The sequence below is a fragment of the Gorilla gorilla genome, chromosome 1, assembly GCF_029281585.2.
Source record: "Gorilla gorilla gorilla isolate KB3781 chromosome 1, NHGRI_mGorGor1-v2.1_pri, whole genome shotgun sequence".
In the NCBI taxonomy this organism is placed as follows: Eukaryota; Metazoa; Chordata; class Mammalia; order Primates; family Hominidae; genus Gorilla; species Gorilla gorilla.
This window is the reverse complement of record NC_073224.2, coordinates 86,022,710-86,039,821: the sequence shown is the minus strand read 5'-3', so window position 1 is coordinate 86,039,821 and position 17,112 is coordinate 86,022,710. Positions and strand designations below refer to the sequence as shown.

Below are 17,112 nucleotides of genomic sequence, written 5' to 3'. Positions count from 1 at the left end.
TACACTTATCAAGCACATATTATACTCTTGAACCCGGTTTTGCTTTGCTGGGGATGAATAAGATACTGACCCTCTCCCTAAGGATGTTTGGACTGGGGTGGAGAAGATAGATGTACAAACGATACACTTATGATATCATAATATGATTCCTACATCAGTGGAATGTACAATAATTAGTGATAGACCAGAGGAAGGAATGATCTAATCTGCCTGGGGGAAAAGGGAGAGAATTTATGTTTATTAGGCACTAATTCTGGGCCAATTCTCAAAACTATCCTGTAAGTAGATATTGTTATCTCCAATTGATTAGGAGACAAAGGAGCAGAGAAATTAAACAACTCACAGGACAAATGTTGAAAGTAGTGTAGCCAGTATGACTTTTAAGTCATGTTCAATGTTAAAGTTGAACTTTGAAAAAAATATGTGGGCTTTGATACCTGGACAAAGCGGGGAAGAATATAATAGGCAAAGGAAATATCTGGTGTGAATATTTTTAGGTAGGAAAGGGCCTAACACATTTAGGAGTCCACAGGTAATTTTGAGCACAGGGTAGGAGCTGGAGCTCTAGAGGGCCAGTGTATGAGGCTAGAGTGATGTGGTTTGTGGCTGGATTGATGGACAAAGAGCTAATTTCTGAACAGCCTTAGTTCTATGGTTAAGAAGTTTTTATTTTATTCTGTGAGTAATGGGGAGCCAGTAGATGATATAAAACAAGGCAGTAAGGTGATTGTATTAACATTTAAGATGATAGCTCTAAGAGCAATGTGAAGGCACATTAAAAACAGAAGAGCCAGGAGTCTGGGAAGCCAAGTCCAGATTCCACCTTGGCCAATTTCCACCCAGGCCCTTCATGCTGCACAGCTCTACAGGGCACTGATCATGTGGTAATTTATGTGTATGTTGGCCCCTCGAGCTGTACAACTGCTCACTCCACAAAAAGGATTTTCTTCTCCCATACCTTGTTATATATTTCCATAATTGCACTTAAAATACTTGTTTTGTAGTTTTTCAAATTTACATGTCTTCATTTAATAGGTTTTGATCTGCTTAAAAGCAGAGAATAAGTTTCTCATCTCTCTCTTTCCAGCATTTAGTACTGGGCCTGGACCATAGCAGGTGCTCCATAAAGATTTCTTGAATGAGTAAATGAATGAGTAGAGTTCCATAGCACTCTAGAAGAGTTGTATGATCATGAATTGGATGTCCTTGAGTTCAGAAACTCAGCCATTTATTATTTATGTGAATTTCAACAGATTGCAGTCATACAATGCTTAACAATGGTGATCTGTTCTGAGAATTGCATTTTTAGGTAATTTTGTCATTGTGCAAACATCATGGAGTCTACTTACACAAATCTAGATGGTATAACTGACTGCACATCTAGGCTATAGGGTATAGCTTATTGCTCTTAGGTCACAAGCCTGTACAGCATATTACTCTACTGAATAGTGTAGGCGATTGTAATACCATGGTAAGTATTGATTTTTTTGCGTATCTAATCATATCAAATAGCAAAAATTTGGTATTATAATTTAATGAGACCACCGTCGTATATGAGGTCCATCATTATGTGGTGCATGACTGTATTTAATCTCATTGAAATTGCTTCCTCAACTGTAAAATAGAAATAATAAAACCTAATATGTGGAATTGTCATGTTGACTAGAAATAATGTATGTAGTGTGCTTATATAAGTTCCTAGCCCTGGTAACACTTAACAAACGATATCATTTGCCCACTTTTTCATGGGATTGTTTGTTTTTTTCTTATAAATTTGTTTAAGCTCCTTGTAGATTCTGGATATTAGACCTTTGTCAGATGGATAGATTACAAAAATCTTCTCCCATTCTGTGGGTTGCCTGTTCACTCTGATGATAGTTTATTTTTCTGTGCAGAAGCTCTTTAATTAGATCCCATTTGTCAATTTTTGCTTTTGTTGAAATTGTTTTTGATGTTTTCATCATGAAATCTTTGCCCATGCCTATGTCCTGAATGATATTGCCTATATTTTCTTCTAGAGTTTTTATAGTTTGGGGTTTTATACTTAAGTTTTTAATTTATCTTGAGTTAATTCTTGTATATGCTGTAACGAAGAGGTCCAGTTTCAGTTTTCTGCATATGGCTAGCCAGTTCTCCAAGCACCATTTATTAAATAGGGAATCCTTTCCCCATAGCTTGTTTTTGTCAGGCTTGATGAATATCAGATGGTTGTAAATGTACAGTCTTTTCTGAGTTCTCTATTCTGTTCCATTGGTCTGTGTGTGTGCTTTTGTACTAATACCATGCTGTTTTGGTTACTGTAGCCTTGTAGTATAGTTTGAAGTCAGATAGTGTGATGCCTTCAGCTTTGCTCTTTTTGCTGAGGATTGTCTTGGCCATACGGGCTCAAAAGTTCTATATAAATTTTAAAGTAGATTTTTCTAATTCTGTGAACAATGTGAATGGTAATTTGATGGGAATAGCATTAGATCTATAAATTACTTTGGCCATATAGCCATTTTTGTGATATTGATTCTTCCTGTCCATGAGCATAGAATGTTTTTCCATTTGTTTGTGTCCTCTCTGATTTCCTTGAGCAATGGTTTTTAGTTCTCCTTGAAGAGGTGCTTTACTTCTCTTGTTAGCTGTATTCCCAGGTTTTTTATTCTCTTTGTAGCGATTGTGAATGGGAGTTCATTCATGATTTGGCTCTTTGCTTTTCTGTTGTATGTGTATAGGAATACTTGTGATTTTTGCATACTGATTTTGCACCCTGAGACTTTGCTGAAGTTGCTGATCAGCTTAAGAAGTTTTTGGGGTGAGACGATAGGGTTTTCTAGATACAGGATCAGGTCATCTGCAAACAGAGACAGTTTGACTTATGTAGCAAACCTGCACATCCTGCACACGTATCCCAGAACTTATAAAATAAAATAAAAATAAATAAAATTAAATGATAGGTTTATTATTAGTTGTAGCAAATGCTGTCAGTGCTGTCCATTTCCCTTGAACCCTACAATTAGGTGTAGTCTGGTCAGCTTCCAACTTTCAGTGCCTGCATTTCTGTGCCAGCAGTTTCTTCCTAGAACTTCAGAAGAGTGCCCTGCCTTCAGCATTCCAGAAGTGCTGGAACATTAATAGACAATGACTGACAGGATCCAGTGTACACACACCCAGCTCTATCACCTCCAAGAGGGATAACTCTGAAGTGTGTGTTCTACGTTAGTCTTAGTCTTCAGGGTCTCTGCAGGATTGAGCTACCACAGAGATAGCTGGTTTAGTAGTACACCCTTTAGTGGTTGCCTTTTCTTCTCTGTTACTTCCTTGCTCCCCAAATGGTGGTCCTTGCACCTCCCAAATAAAACATTTCCTTCTTAAATCTTTGTTGGAACATCTACTTTTGGGAGATGGGGAATTTGCTTAAAATATAATTATTATGAAAGCAGATAAAATTTTCACATTTTGAAGAATTTTGAAAAAGCTTTTAGAAAAGTCATTATTTCTGTGGCAGAAGTCTAATGAGATTTTTCTTCACTTTTCTTGATTACAATTGTAACAGGGATTATAACCCATATTTTGCTGTCCCGTGGGTAAGTAACAGATCCCATATCTGGAGACCTGATTACTGGAGAATTTCATGGTCTTGTTGTAATAGTCTTGACCTTTAAGAATGGCCCTCATGAGGGAAGGTGGATGGCATGTTTCTATTGTTCTACGGAGAATTCCATAGCCATCTTATATCTTCTTTGGGAAGGCATTATATAGTAAAATCAAGCAGAATTTCATTCATGTAACCCCTTCTTCTTTGTTTTTCCTCTCTTTCCTTACGCCTTCTTGCCTCCTAACAATCCTCCAGGTGTGGTTTCAGAACCGAAGAGCCAAGTTCCGCAGGAATGAGAGAGCCATGCTAGCCAATAAAAACGCTTCCCTCCTCAAATCCTACTCAGGAGACGTGACTGCTGTGGAGCAGCCCATCGTACCTCGTCCTGCTCCGAGACCCACCGATTATCTCTCCTGGGGGACAGCGTCTCCGTACAGGTGAATGACTGGCCCACTCTCCCTTGCTCCACTTCCACATGTTTCTCAGCGGTCGGTCATGTTTCAAGCTGCTTGTGCAGCTCACCGACATTTCTTACTGGGTTAATCTCTTCAGAGACATTCAACTTGCTGACATCCCCACATTTTCCCAGGGGATTATAAGCTGCCCCAGCAGCAGGGTTTGGGGCAGAAGTGAGAGGGGCAGGCTATCTCACCAATCTCCTCTTGGACTCAGGAACTCTTGCAAAGGTTTCAAAGATGAGGAAGAATCTAAAAGAAAAGATCATTAAGCTGTGCCCAGTGTTCCTCTTGCAACAATTCTGGAACAAAACTTTACCCTGTTTCCAAATTTAAGCTAAATTCGTTGTATTATGCAAATGTAGGGACGTAACTTGTAAAACTCCAAGTATAGGGCCAAAGGCAAACTTTGCAGTAAAACTGGCTTTGAATTAAAAAAAGGAAGAAGGAAGGAAGGAAGAAAGAAAGGAAAGAAGGAAGGAAGGAGAGAGACAGAGAGGGACTATGACAGAGAGAGGAGGAAAGAAAAGCCAAGTTCATTCTGATCACTTTCATGGCCAAGGTTCTTTGTTAGTAGGTGTGAATTTCTTATAATGCCAAATGCCTTCCTAATCTATTGCTAATTCTTGTCTACTTGTCTGAAGGTTTCTCTGGGGATCAGTTTGTGTGTATTTGTGTGTGTGCGTGTGTGTGTGTGTCTGTGTGTGTTTCTTTTAAATAAAAAAGGAATGTATAATTTACACTAAACTTTTATATTAAAAAGTTGAACATTTTTAAAGAAACAAATAACAGAGTACTATTTCAATCTCATAAAGAGGCTTTTAACCTCCAATTATTATGCTGTTCAGAAAATATAGGCTGCCAGAAGGGAAGCTGAGACACAAATTCCTAACCCGTTGGATTAGTCTAGAGTGCCTTTCTTTGAAAATATACCTGAGTACTCTGAGAAACCAGGCCAAGCCTACGTGTTCTCCCTGGCTGATTTCAGTGGAGGAAGAACTATTCAAAAATTCATTTATTATGCTTTTGTTTACCTTTTTATTGTCAAGGTTAATTATTGGTTTAAGGAGAGGTTTTAAATGAAATATAGGGATTATGTCTCAGATGAAGTTGAATTTCTGACATGAAATGCTACATTTTTGAAATGCAAATGTTTTTCAAAGGTTCTTAGCTTTAATCAAAGCAAAAAGCCTCATCTAAAAGTTTCTTTCTGTTCCAAATCAGTTCCTTTAGAGAAACATGGTAAATGCACTTGGAAATTTGTTTTAATCCCCTGTTATAAAATTAGCCTGAATTCTTTTGGTCTTAGCACATGGAGACCCTACGTCTAGGAAAGTCTTATTCTGGGCCCTATTGCACTCAGATGTGGTGTGCCTTACTGATCTTGAAACATTAGTTATATCTGTGTGCCCTATTTTAAATTTAAACTCCTCTAAGATTTACTACAAATACATTTTTTGAAGACCATTGTAAAATCACATATTCTCTAATATTTTAAATAAATGAAAGGCTGCTTTATTTCTCTTATAAACATTGGTATAAGAGAAATTTAGTGTGTTCATGAACACGCTAAATGGCTTGGAAAATGGGTGTGGTTCAAAGCCTGATGCTTCAAGATCTCTGGTTTGAATTTGGTCACAACCAGGAAGTATTGCCCCTTTTTCTGTCTGGGTCCTCCATAGGAACTTTCCATACCAGCCATAAACAATCCAGATGGCTGCCACGGGGTCCTTACCAGTGAGAGGCGTCACACAGCACACACTGCATGAATGGGGATGAAATCATTCCTGAATTAATATAGGGTTATATTACTTGGACCTCAGCCATTTGAGCCTCAGTGTCTGCATCATATGTGTTTAGTATATAGACATCTAACTGAAATTATTAACGTGGCAATTTATGCGTGACTTTTTTGGAAATATTCTATTTTAATGGAAAGAATTATGTAGAAATACTGGATACATTTTTAAAAACATCCATAATTCACCATCTTGACATAACTAGTATATTCATTTTTGTGATTAGAGTTCAATGTTTTATATAGATGTAGCTTTAGTATATATATTATTTTGTATTCTGCTCTTTTCACTTAAAGTCATATAACCTAGTATGTTTTACTCATTTCTTGGTATGCTTTTATATTATTTCTCTCTTAGAAATTGGATTTGTAAAAATTAATTTAGAAAATCATAAAATCTGTTCATATTCTGTATGAAGAATAAATTAATCTTCAGATATAAGCAGAAAAGTGATGTTAAAACAATAATTTAATCAATAATAATGTTTTTTGATCCAATGTTGACTGAAGTGTTTATATTTTGGTTGATTTCTAAAAGTAGCAAAAAGCTATTCTGTTATTTGGAGAATTTTCTGCTATGTTTAGAACCAAACTGTGTTATGATTTCACACTTTGAAGCTTGATAGGAAATATTGTTAAGGAAATAAAAAAGAAAAACAAGTGATCCAAAGCAAAGGAAATGATAGACCTTTTGTGTTATGAAAAATTAACTCACTGTTCTTGTTGGTACTATTATGTCAAGTTAGTTATCTCACATGTGACACTCATTAAAAGGCATTTCTCTTGGTTAATTCTTGGAACACTCTTGTGTGATAGCTCTGTCTTGCTGTGCTTCCAAAGAAGAGACTAAACACTTGCCCAAATTTAAGTCTTCAGCAAGGAGAATTAGAACTAATGCTTGTGTTCCCCGTTTTCATGCAACATGTTAAGCCACACGACTATATTTTCATTCAAATTAAACCTTGCATTGTATTGAAAGTAGTAAAAAAAGTATAAGATTGGAAAACTATCTAAAATCCCCTTTTTATGCAAGAGCTATCTCAGATCAGTGAGGCATGCCTGCGGCTGAAGTCCACACTCTGTGGGGACCTCATCCCATTGGACTGATAGACGTGGCTTGGTCATACAAGCCAGAGACAGTGAGCAGACAGTTTTGCCAGAAAGGATAGTTTGCTGACTTCCACAGTTATCCCCTGAAAAAAGAAAGGAGAAAACCAAGGCATAAAAGCAGTTATTTGCATATGGTCAGAATTTTGGGTTGGAAAATAGCCAACATACTTTTTTCTGGGTGTCTTTTACATCCAGAGTGATGGATGTGTAATTTATTGTTCAAACTGGGACATTTTTTAGAGTGAAAGGGGAGCATTATTAATAATTATACTAGGACAACAGGTATAAGCCAGGATTGTCCCTAGCAAACTGGGACATATAGTTTGCTCTAATTATAGCTTGTCATGACCTCACTCATTCCCTTGAGCATGTTAGAGGTGATGACATTAGGCAGGCAACTGAGTCACCAGAGGGACAAAGCATTCCCTATCACGGACACTGTTGTCCTGGCAGGTTCCTTCTTTACATCCGTGGCCAGTTAAAGGAAGCTTGTTTTTGGCACACACACCCATTGCTTAACTCAGAACTATTTTTCTTAGGCAACTTGTAAGAGTGAAAGCACACACAAGCACCAGAATTATTCAGACTCACTAATCTTGCAGTGCTTTGCTTCTTGGGTAGCAGTGATCAACCAAGTCCTGAACTTTTGACTGTTATTTGAGATGAAGTAGCCAAGAAACATTTTCTCAGAGACATCCTTTCCTAGGTGAAGTGGGTAGTGAATGGCCTGGTTTTGCATTATTTACCTGAAGTGCCATTTCCAGAGGGAGGGCTGGGCTTAAAAGAAAGCTAGTGATGAGTGAAAGAGAGGTCAGCTATCCCTGTCCACAGCTTCCCTCCCCATCCTTCTCCTCCCCTCATTTGATCGTGGTCATGGTGCTGCCTGACATCTGCTGAACGCATTTGGCTTATTTCTCCCTTTCACACTTTCAAAAATAGATCCTCGTCCCTCCCAAGATGTTGTTTACACGAGGGGCTTCATAACGGATTCTAACGGAAGACACTGAAAAGGTAACTTGTCAGAGGGGGAAGAGGGTGGCTGCTTGGGGTAGGGTTTAAGTGGGAATTCAGAGTGTTTAAGAAAGTGGGGGTTGCAGTTCTAGAAATTTCAGCAGTGAAGTCCTCAAGTGAGGAATATTATTGGTAACCAGAGCTGCAAGAAAGCATGTCCACGAAATGAAGCATAGTGTGATACTAATCTAGAGCAGGGCTCTTCAGAGATTGCTGTGCACAGGAAACATCTGGGATCGCGTGACTGTGCAAACTCTGATTCACTAAGTCCAGGTTGGAGCTTGGATTGTGTATCTCTAACTTGCTTCTAGGTGATGCTGATGCTGTTGACACTTGGTACACATTTTGAATAGCGAGACTTTGTAGGTTACAGGACGGGGTTCGGAAGAACTAAGTTCTTGTCCTGGCTTCTGCTGCTCCTCAGGCCAGTCAGATCATTGCTCTCTTATGTAGCTTTGTATCTAACATGAAGCTAGCAATAATCTCCCTATTGCTTATTTCACAGGGGTGTTTGGAACCTATCGATAAGCAGTGTGCACTTCAAAAAAAGTCTTGCAACAATAGAAAGATACAAGAGGCTTTATATATAAAAGTATTTCTAAAATGAAAAGTTAAACATAGCAGGAAGATCACTGAACATACAGTACAAACGGAAAGCTTACCAATGAAATGTGCAAGTGTGTTCACTTTAAGAGATAAATATATGTATTAGAAAATCAACTTCTGAATTTCAAAAGAGAAGTTAGAAACAGAAGTTAGTTATTTAAATCAGAAAAGATCCATTTCCAAAGAATTTACCAGATCTCTTTTTAAAAGTAAATTTCCCTAGGAAAACTGGTATTACATTTTATCAGGTGAAGCAAGTATGCCTCCGTTGTTCTTGCACTGACAAAAGAACAAACCAGAGACTTTCTGCAGCTTCTATGCATCACAGTCTTGAACACCGTAACCCCTACAGTCTTTGAAAAAATCCTGAGCTGGTGAAACCCAAGGATTTCAGGAAAACTCATAGACTTCTCGGCTGACAGATTTGTCTTTAGGGTGAAATTGTAAACATCTTGCCATCATTTGTTCAAAGGGCCAAATAGAAAACAAAGAGTTGAAAATAGAGTCAGGTATTATTTTTTTCCCAAGCTATCAATTGTTTTGTGATTTGTGGGACTTAACACTATAGGTGTTTAGAAAGCAGAGGGGCAGTTGTCCATACGTTTCCTGGCTTTAAAATCGTAGTACGAATAGTATTTTCCATACTTCCTCAATGTTTGACAGTCATTTTAACACATTTTTCCTCACAACTTTCAGGGTAAGTTGAAATGATAAAAAATGATTTGTCCCAGTGAAAACAGTACTCCACCTCTGCTAGTGGTTAGCATTCTGCTCTCTATGGCTGTGTTGCATCTGTTAGGAATCTCCAAATAAGTAAATGGAAACATTTGAAGCTGATTTAAATGTGTCAGCTCTGTGTAAGTCTCAGGGCAGATTAGCTGAATCAACAGATGGGGTGCAAGCATTTATTATTAATCTCTAATTTCTCAATGCACTTTATTCAGTAACGTGGTTTCTTGGTCACTGACACAAAGAACTTAACTAAAACTAACTAAAAATGGGGCTTTAGCCAAAGCCTAAAAACTCAGTCCCAGAACTTATGTCTGTACCCCGCTTCCAAGAATAAGTGGGTTTTACTTAGAAGGCAAGACCAACAGGCAGGATCTCTGGTTGTTGTTAAGCAGGCTTCTGGTTGTTGTCATGTGCTTAATCTGTACAAATCACTTAGCTTCAATCTCACCATTTTACCCGAGCAAGCTTAATCCTGTATAGGAAGGACTGGTCATTTTACATGCTCTGAATGGCCCTATAAATTGGTTGAAAACAGTTAATTACCCTCTTTGGACTTTTAAGAAAACATTTCAGGGTTCTCTTTCTTTTCCTAAAGCAGAACTTCAGAAGTTTCCATGACATGGAAAGCAGATGGTCACAAACAATTTCATACTGGCAGCCACTCAAGGCTCTCTTGCATCTGTTGACACTTTAGGAGGCAGGTCCTCTGCATCTTACTTCTAATGCCATTTTTGAAGAATGACTAAGCTACTCTTAGAATACTCACTCACTAATTCTGTCTTTTCTGACCTGTAATACAAGTTTTGCTTTTCACTGGTATATCCAAGGACTGCTCACTGCTTGCCTATATGGCACCCTTAGCTCAAATTGAGAAGCTAGAGCCATGTCAAACTACTGGAAAACAGACTTGCAATTATTTAGTATGTGTACAAAATATTATTGGAATCCCTATTTGTAGGATTACATATTCTAAACATTTGTTAAGAGGCTGTGAAATAAGATGGCTTTGGTTCTTTTATCCTACTTCTTGTGGCTATAGAATGCTGGAACAAGTTAAATCAATTTTGAAAGTTTATACATTTCCTAAGCATTTATCAAGTGAAAATGTTATCACCTATCAAGCTCCCAGGGAATTGCTAAATTCATTCATTAAAAACAACGACTTTTTAATCCACTAATTTGAGGGATACCTATAAGGCATTGTCACAGACTTGCCTCTGGTGGTGTTCTTATACAATGCCACCATATAATCAGACGAGGGCACTGTTCTTTACTGTGGAAAAGCAGGCTGCCATTTATGTGAAAAATGTGCCAGTGAATATCCAATCTCCTGTGTAATAGATGATCTGAATTCCCATTAATTTGTTTTTGAGATAGAAAGTGCATTAACATTCATCTCATTTGGGATATTACAGTCTTGCCTACATTCGAGAGAGAAACTCAGTATTTCCAAGAAATGTGTTACCCTGCTAAGTCCTCAGACTAGAATATCAGGTGGTAAAGCTAGTTGACTCTGAAATCACTACAGCAAAAACGGTTATGCAATAGACAACTTGTAATCGTTATTATAGGAGACATTTCTGGGAAATAGCAATAGCATCTTCAGTAAACTAAAATAATCTCCCCAAGGTTCTAATCTCCGTTTTTGGCTAAAGAGATGGAATACAGCTTTGATTATCTAAGAAAGGGCACATTTCTGTTACATAAGACTTTGCTTGTCCAGAATCTCAAAAAAACACATCATCTTTCAGAAAATTAGACCAAGTACTTAAAAGCACAATATTCTACGACAATCTACAATTTAGGATGAGAAAATTTTTGTTTATACTCTCTCATAAGTTTTAGCTTTCTGTTTTCAGAAGCCATTCAAATTTGTTCTCAATACTTAGCAAATAATACAGACAACTCCTAATTCCAGCTTCTCTTCTATGTGTTTACAATTTCACTAATTGTGCATCATCTTTAGGGCTTAATTCTCTCACAGAAACCTGATTAAGAAAGGTTGACTTGGTTGATTTTATAATAATCTATGACTTAGGTACATTTCCCAAATCCAATAGTCTTTTTTTCTCAGATACTTAGATCTTCGGATTCTTGGTATACCCTAGAAATTTTTTGAATATAGGTTTTGTGGGTTTACATACATTTATGGTAAGGTCTTGAATGGAACTGTGAACTAAATGATAATACATATATGGGCTTTGAAAATAAATGACATTTCTTGGTATATTCTAAAACAAACTTGTCCCACTTTAGTGTATCGTTGTGGTCATTTATCTCACTTATAATTTAAACCTACCTTAACTGGGAACTCTTCTGCTTCTATCCCTTGGTAGGCAGTGGTAGAAGTGATAGTCTAAACGGTACTAATAACTTGTTCAGTTTTTATTGTGAAATATATTTTTTGATGGATCCAAGTATACACAGTCACCAGCTCCTGCTTTTGTCATGTCCTACTGACTTTGCACTTTCTATTAAGATAGTAAAATTGGCAGTAAGGACCAGTTCCTATGAATAAAAGCATATTGGTAAGATTTTTTTTTTTTTTTTTTTTTTTTTTTTTTTTTTTTTTTAGAAATCATTGCTCACAGCAGAATGACAGAAATCAATGACATCGAGCAGGAATCAATTTAATCATACTATATATAGATATTTCTTAGTTATCTGTCTATTCATTGAACACATGGTACTAGATATGGTGTCATTTCTACCTGAGGAAACAGTTGTGAACAAGGCAGATGTGGTGTCTGATCTATGGAGCTTATAGTTGAAACAGTGATAGATACTAAACAAATTATTAACTAAACTTGAATCAAGTGCTAAAAGCAAAAGTTTAGTGTGCTATAAAAGAACGTAGCCTTGTCTAGAGGGTTGAGATCATCTATCATGAAATGATGAGTAAGAGTTAAGCAGGCAAAACTGAAATAGAAGAAGGTAGGATCCTTTTGAAACCTTTCTGAGTCTCCTGTGTCAGAACACATACATGTATGTGTGCACACACACACACACACACAGTCACCCATACACTTAACCAGGGCTATAAAGATTTTAAATTAAAGATGTATATTTCTGGAAAGACCTAGTGATCTGGGACTCATTATATTTCTCAACTTAATTTTCTTGAGTTAATTATTAGTAACTGAGCTGAAATAAGTTATTATGAGTTTTGACTCCATGGTGTCCCAAATAAGTATCAATGATATATTCTATTTGTGGAGTAGCTTTACTTTTCTCTCTTTCTGATCTTGTCACTTGATCCCCAGAACCACAAAGTCTTATGTGGCTGACAAAATTCCACTGGAATTCAGGCAACAGAAGAGCACATGTCATTCCATTTATAAGTCTATCTCATTCCAGCCCTGAGTTGAAAGGGATTTTGCTAATCTTAGAAGCAACTAAAAACATTTTTATTGAAGTAAAATACGTATACTTTTAACTATTTAGTAGAAAGACTAATTTGCTATTAAGTCTATGAAACCATTTGTTTTTCCTTTAACAGAGATTCATGGATGCAATTAACAGAAACCCACCAATTATAAATTTCTGCCTAGCGGTGTTCTTAGGTCTTAATTGTAATCTCTGACAATGAAAAACAACTTCAGATTTTTCTCAGCAATGAAGACAGTGAGAAACAGTTACCTCTGAAATCAAGAATGCTGAAAATGGAGACTTTGATAGTTTATCTAGGAGATTTAAACATTTTCAAAATAATTGACCCAAAAGGCAGTGTGTGCTATTCAAGTTCTTTTGAGGAGGTTTTAAAATCAAGGCCAGTGGGTTAGTAACCTCTTGATTCAGCAATGCTTGGTGCTATCAACCAGTAAATTAAGAATGGCAGAGAATGTATGTTAGGTTGTTTAACTGGTTCTCCAGGCACATTATTTATTATGGTATTTATTATCTAAAATGTGTTAGAATTAAGGTCAGTTATCTAGAGTGAAGGAGCAAAATTCCCTTTAGTTTATTTTCAAATGCTTGTCTCTATTCCCCACTGCTCCCACAGGCTGGGGAGGTAGGCAGGACAAGAGATTAAATACTGTTTTAATAAGTCAGCTGATGAAACACCTGCTATTCAACTTGAGCAACTTTCTTCTCTCACCCCAGAAATAAATCATTACTCACTGTATCCACCACAACAAATACCTCTCCCTCCCTTTCCTCACTCTACACCACTTTCTCCTGCTCTTCAAAACATGACCACTCTTCCCTAAGTACCTTAGACGAATGGAAAGCTGGGGCTGTAAGGGACCCTAGAGGTCATCTAGTCCAAGCCATTGCCCCTGCCTGCCCCCATCCTGAGAGTACATCCATCTGGGGCACAGACTTGCAGCTTTGTGAAACTAATGCCTGTTATTCTCCCTGCTCTCTCCTTTGTCCCTACAGCGCCATGGCTACTTATTCTGCCACATGTGCCAACAATAGCCCTGCACAGGGCATCAACATGGCCAACAGCATTGCCAACCTGAGACTGAAGGCCAAGGAATATAGTTTACAGAGGAACCAGGTGCCAACAGTCAACTGAGGAAAAAAAATAATTAAACAGGCCTAAGAAGAAATCAAAAACCATAAGACACCTATCCTGCTCTGTTATTTCTTCATCTGCTGGGGGAAAAAAGTAAATTACAAACAAACAAAGCAGAACTAAAATATTGGGACCATGGCAGAGAAAAGCAGGAGAGGAGCAAAATGAAAATTAGTTAACAAATGTTCCTCCTCCCTCTGGGATACCACCACCACTTGTTTCTGTGTGTGTTTATTTTGTTTTTCTTTCTATTCATGCTTTGCTTAATGTACTCCAGGCTTCTTCAGCTAGGTTCAGCCCACCCACCCCCATGATTGTATGAAGTTTTAAAAAAAACTACAGCAGCCAAAGAAACCATATATATATATCCAGAATGATTGCCTCTACTGTCCTCATTGACTTGTTTGAACCTTAGTGCCTTACCCTGTCCTCTTCCCAGTTCTCTTTATAGAAGCTCTAGGAGCTTTTGAAAAGCCAAAGTCTTTCTAAAGAATCTGTGCTGGACAGACATAATTCCCTTTCTCATTGTCTCCATCTTTGTTGGTCATGGTAAGGTTTTTCCATCAGCCTCTGAAAAAATAGTTGTGCACAACATCTGGTCACTGGACTGTCTGATCCAATGTAACTGGCTGCGTCTGGCTGATTCTAAGCACTAAAGTCTACATCTAAGCTATAGATTTAAGCTTGAAGCTACAGATTATATCACTATCACCACCACCCCTCACCCTACGCAATCAATCAATCAATCATCTTAAGTTAAAGATATTTGTTGTCTTTGAATGATTTGCTGTCACAGACTATTTGGTAGAAGAAATATTTTTCACCTGAGAGAGGAAGAGAAATTTCTCTACTAACACAAAGAGTGAGTTCTAAAAGGCATGCCCACATCTCTTCCGTGCCTTAAGGATAGTGAGATGCACACTTATATATATACTGTATATATTTATATATTTATATATATATTTCATATATATATAATATTGCAAGCTTAAGTTTGCAATTTCCCAAACAATACAAAAAGCAAATTACACACCATCACCACTGTTCTTATCTCTATAGCGATGAGACATTAATTAGGGATCTTGCTGCTTTTCTTTTTCTACACGAAGTTTTCATTAAAGCCACAGAATAATTGATAGGGCAGCTGTTTGAGAACAGGTCCCATTTTCACATTAGGGCTTTAAATGAATTAGAAACTATTTGAGGCTATAAAAATGTCCTTGAGTTTGGAGCCTGAGCTCTGGTGAAATGCTGATACATCTGATCTATCATGGGAATTGCAGTTAGAGAGAGTAAGGAATACCATTTAGTCATCTATCCGTTCTTCACTTAGCAGGAATATGAAAGAAAGGCACATGTTTAAGAGGAATACCTAAAGGTTTTTCTAAATTCCAACATTTAAAAGGCAATTGTGGGCTATTTTTATTTTTTAATATTTTGAAATAAAGTTTAGTGTCTAGGGCTGGGAACCAGGACTGATCTTTCATTTCTTTTTCTTTGTTCCCAGCCATGCTTTTGTAACTTGCCAGGTGGACTTGACCAACTACATTACCATGCTGTGCCTCAGTTTACCCATTTGTAAAATGGGATTAACAATACTTGCCTACCTCACAGGGGTGTTGTGAGGCTCTATTCATTTGCTCCTTTATTCTTTTCTGTATTCTCTGTATGTCCAGCACTTTGTAGCCATGGGAGGAAAGGGACTATAAAAGTGTTCAATGTTAATGGAATGATGAGGTACCTGAAAGCCTTGTTTTCTAGTAAGAAAATGCTACCTTGCTGTACATACTTATAACCTTGTATTTGGAAATGAGAAATAGGTTTATATTTTCAGATCTCTCAAAAATCACATCATTTGACCAAACAATAATTTAAGACACATAGAATCGATTTTTTTAATTTATATTTTCATCCTGACCAGCTTAGTTCTAATAATTTTTAGTTGTGAGTGATTAAAAAACTTTGGATCAATTTTGGTCAAACATGCCAACTTTGTAGTCTGAGTGACAGGCAAGGATTTTGGGGTTTAAGATGCACTTTTAGCACACATTTGTATTTCCCTTGGCATATCAGATTGAGCTAATGGTGATGTTATTTCAATCTAACAGCCACCGATCTGAAATTGTATTTCAAATGTTGATTCTGTAGTTCTTTAAATAATAATGAAGCTCATCTTATACATTTTGCTTTCACCAATTGATTCCTTCTTCTTTTAACCCACTATTAAAACATTTCTTACTGAATGGTTCATGCAGGTTTGCTGAACAGCACGCATTACTTGCTTCCTGAAGAGTTCCCCCATTCATCCATTTGTCCCATTAGTTGCTGTGGATTATCAAGTTTTGAAGGAACAGTACACCCCAACAGACTGAAACATTCTAAGTGAAATGAGTATAATCCAAGAAACTGGTGAACTTTGGAGGTTTGGAGCTTGGAGAGAATGGTTAAGAAGATTTGAATTACAGGGAGGGAACAGAAATCATACATGAAAAGGTTTTACTGAGAAGGGGAAAACCTTAGATAGAGGGACATGTGAAACAAAATCATTTGAAATTTTGATTCAGACATCCATTTCCAGTGGCAAACAGCAAAGCCTGAACCCATAAACCCAAATGATAGGTGAAATTGGGTGGTTTTATCCAATGTCTCAAGCAAGCAATGTCTGGGAATATCATAGAGTAACCAGTGCTGGTCAGCCAAAGAAACATTCACTGCTGGTGAACCAATACCATAAGCATGTATTATCTAAGCACTTGATCAAGAAATATACATGTTGTACAAGCTCTCAATTTTGTTCATTTATTATCAATTTTTTAAAATACAAGTTTGGTATGTGATTTGGAAAAGATGCCTTCTGGATCTTAAGCCAGTTGTCAGTGGAGGTCCTCAGGGCCGCAAATGTCAAGACATATCCCTGTTCCTCACCATCATGATACCAGATACAGGTGAATACATAGGAACTATCTGCCTGTGTCCTCAATCTCCCTTCAAACAAGATGCTGATTTGTAGGGTACTTGGCAGGTTAAATTAAACCGGAAGAGGTGACTTAATAAAAAAGGGAATGACATTTAGGGTATAAAGATCTCATAAGAAATGTAATATGTAAATTATATCTTGCTTTATGTTGTAAAATATACATTGTTTGCGCTAGAATAGAAATGATTTCTTTTCAATAAAAAGAAAGAAGGACACTACCATGTCTTTTGTTATATACATTTAAGCCTGTTGATTCTTTTCTCTTTGAACTTCAAAAACACAGATCTGCTAGAATCTGAGATTACATGCAGAAGAGTGAAG

The 17,112-nt window shown here is 37.2% G+C and overlaps 1 protein-coding gene across 3 annotated transcripts in view; it reads left to right on the top strand.

The window, feature by feature from the left end:
• PRRX1 (paired related homeobox 1) overlaps positions 1-17,009 on the top strand; it is a 76,553-nt gene extending 59,544 nt beyond the window's left edge. For 2 of the 3 annotated variants that reach the window (XM_055377575.2, XM_004027884.5), the window contains 2 exons: positions 3,836-4,017; positions 13,676-17,009. In XM_055377575.2, the coding sequence (XP_055233550.1) occupies positions 3,836-4,017; positions 13,676-13,814 (321 nt within the window). In that variant the 3' untranslated portion in view covers positions 13,815-17,009. Of the gene's footprint in view, positions 1-3,835; positions 4,018-7,882; positions 7,955-13,675 lie in introns of all 3 variants that reach the window. The other variant, XM_055377574.2, reaches the window with a different exon arrangement.
• Positions 17,010-17,112: the final 103 nt, after the last annotated feature.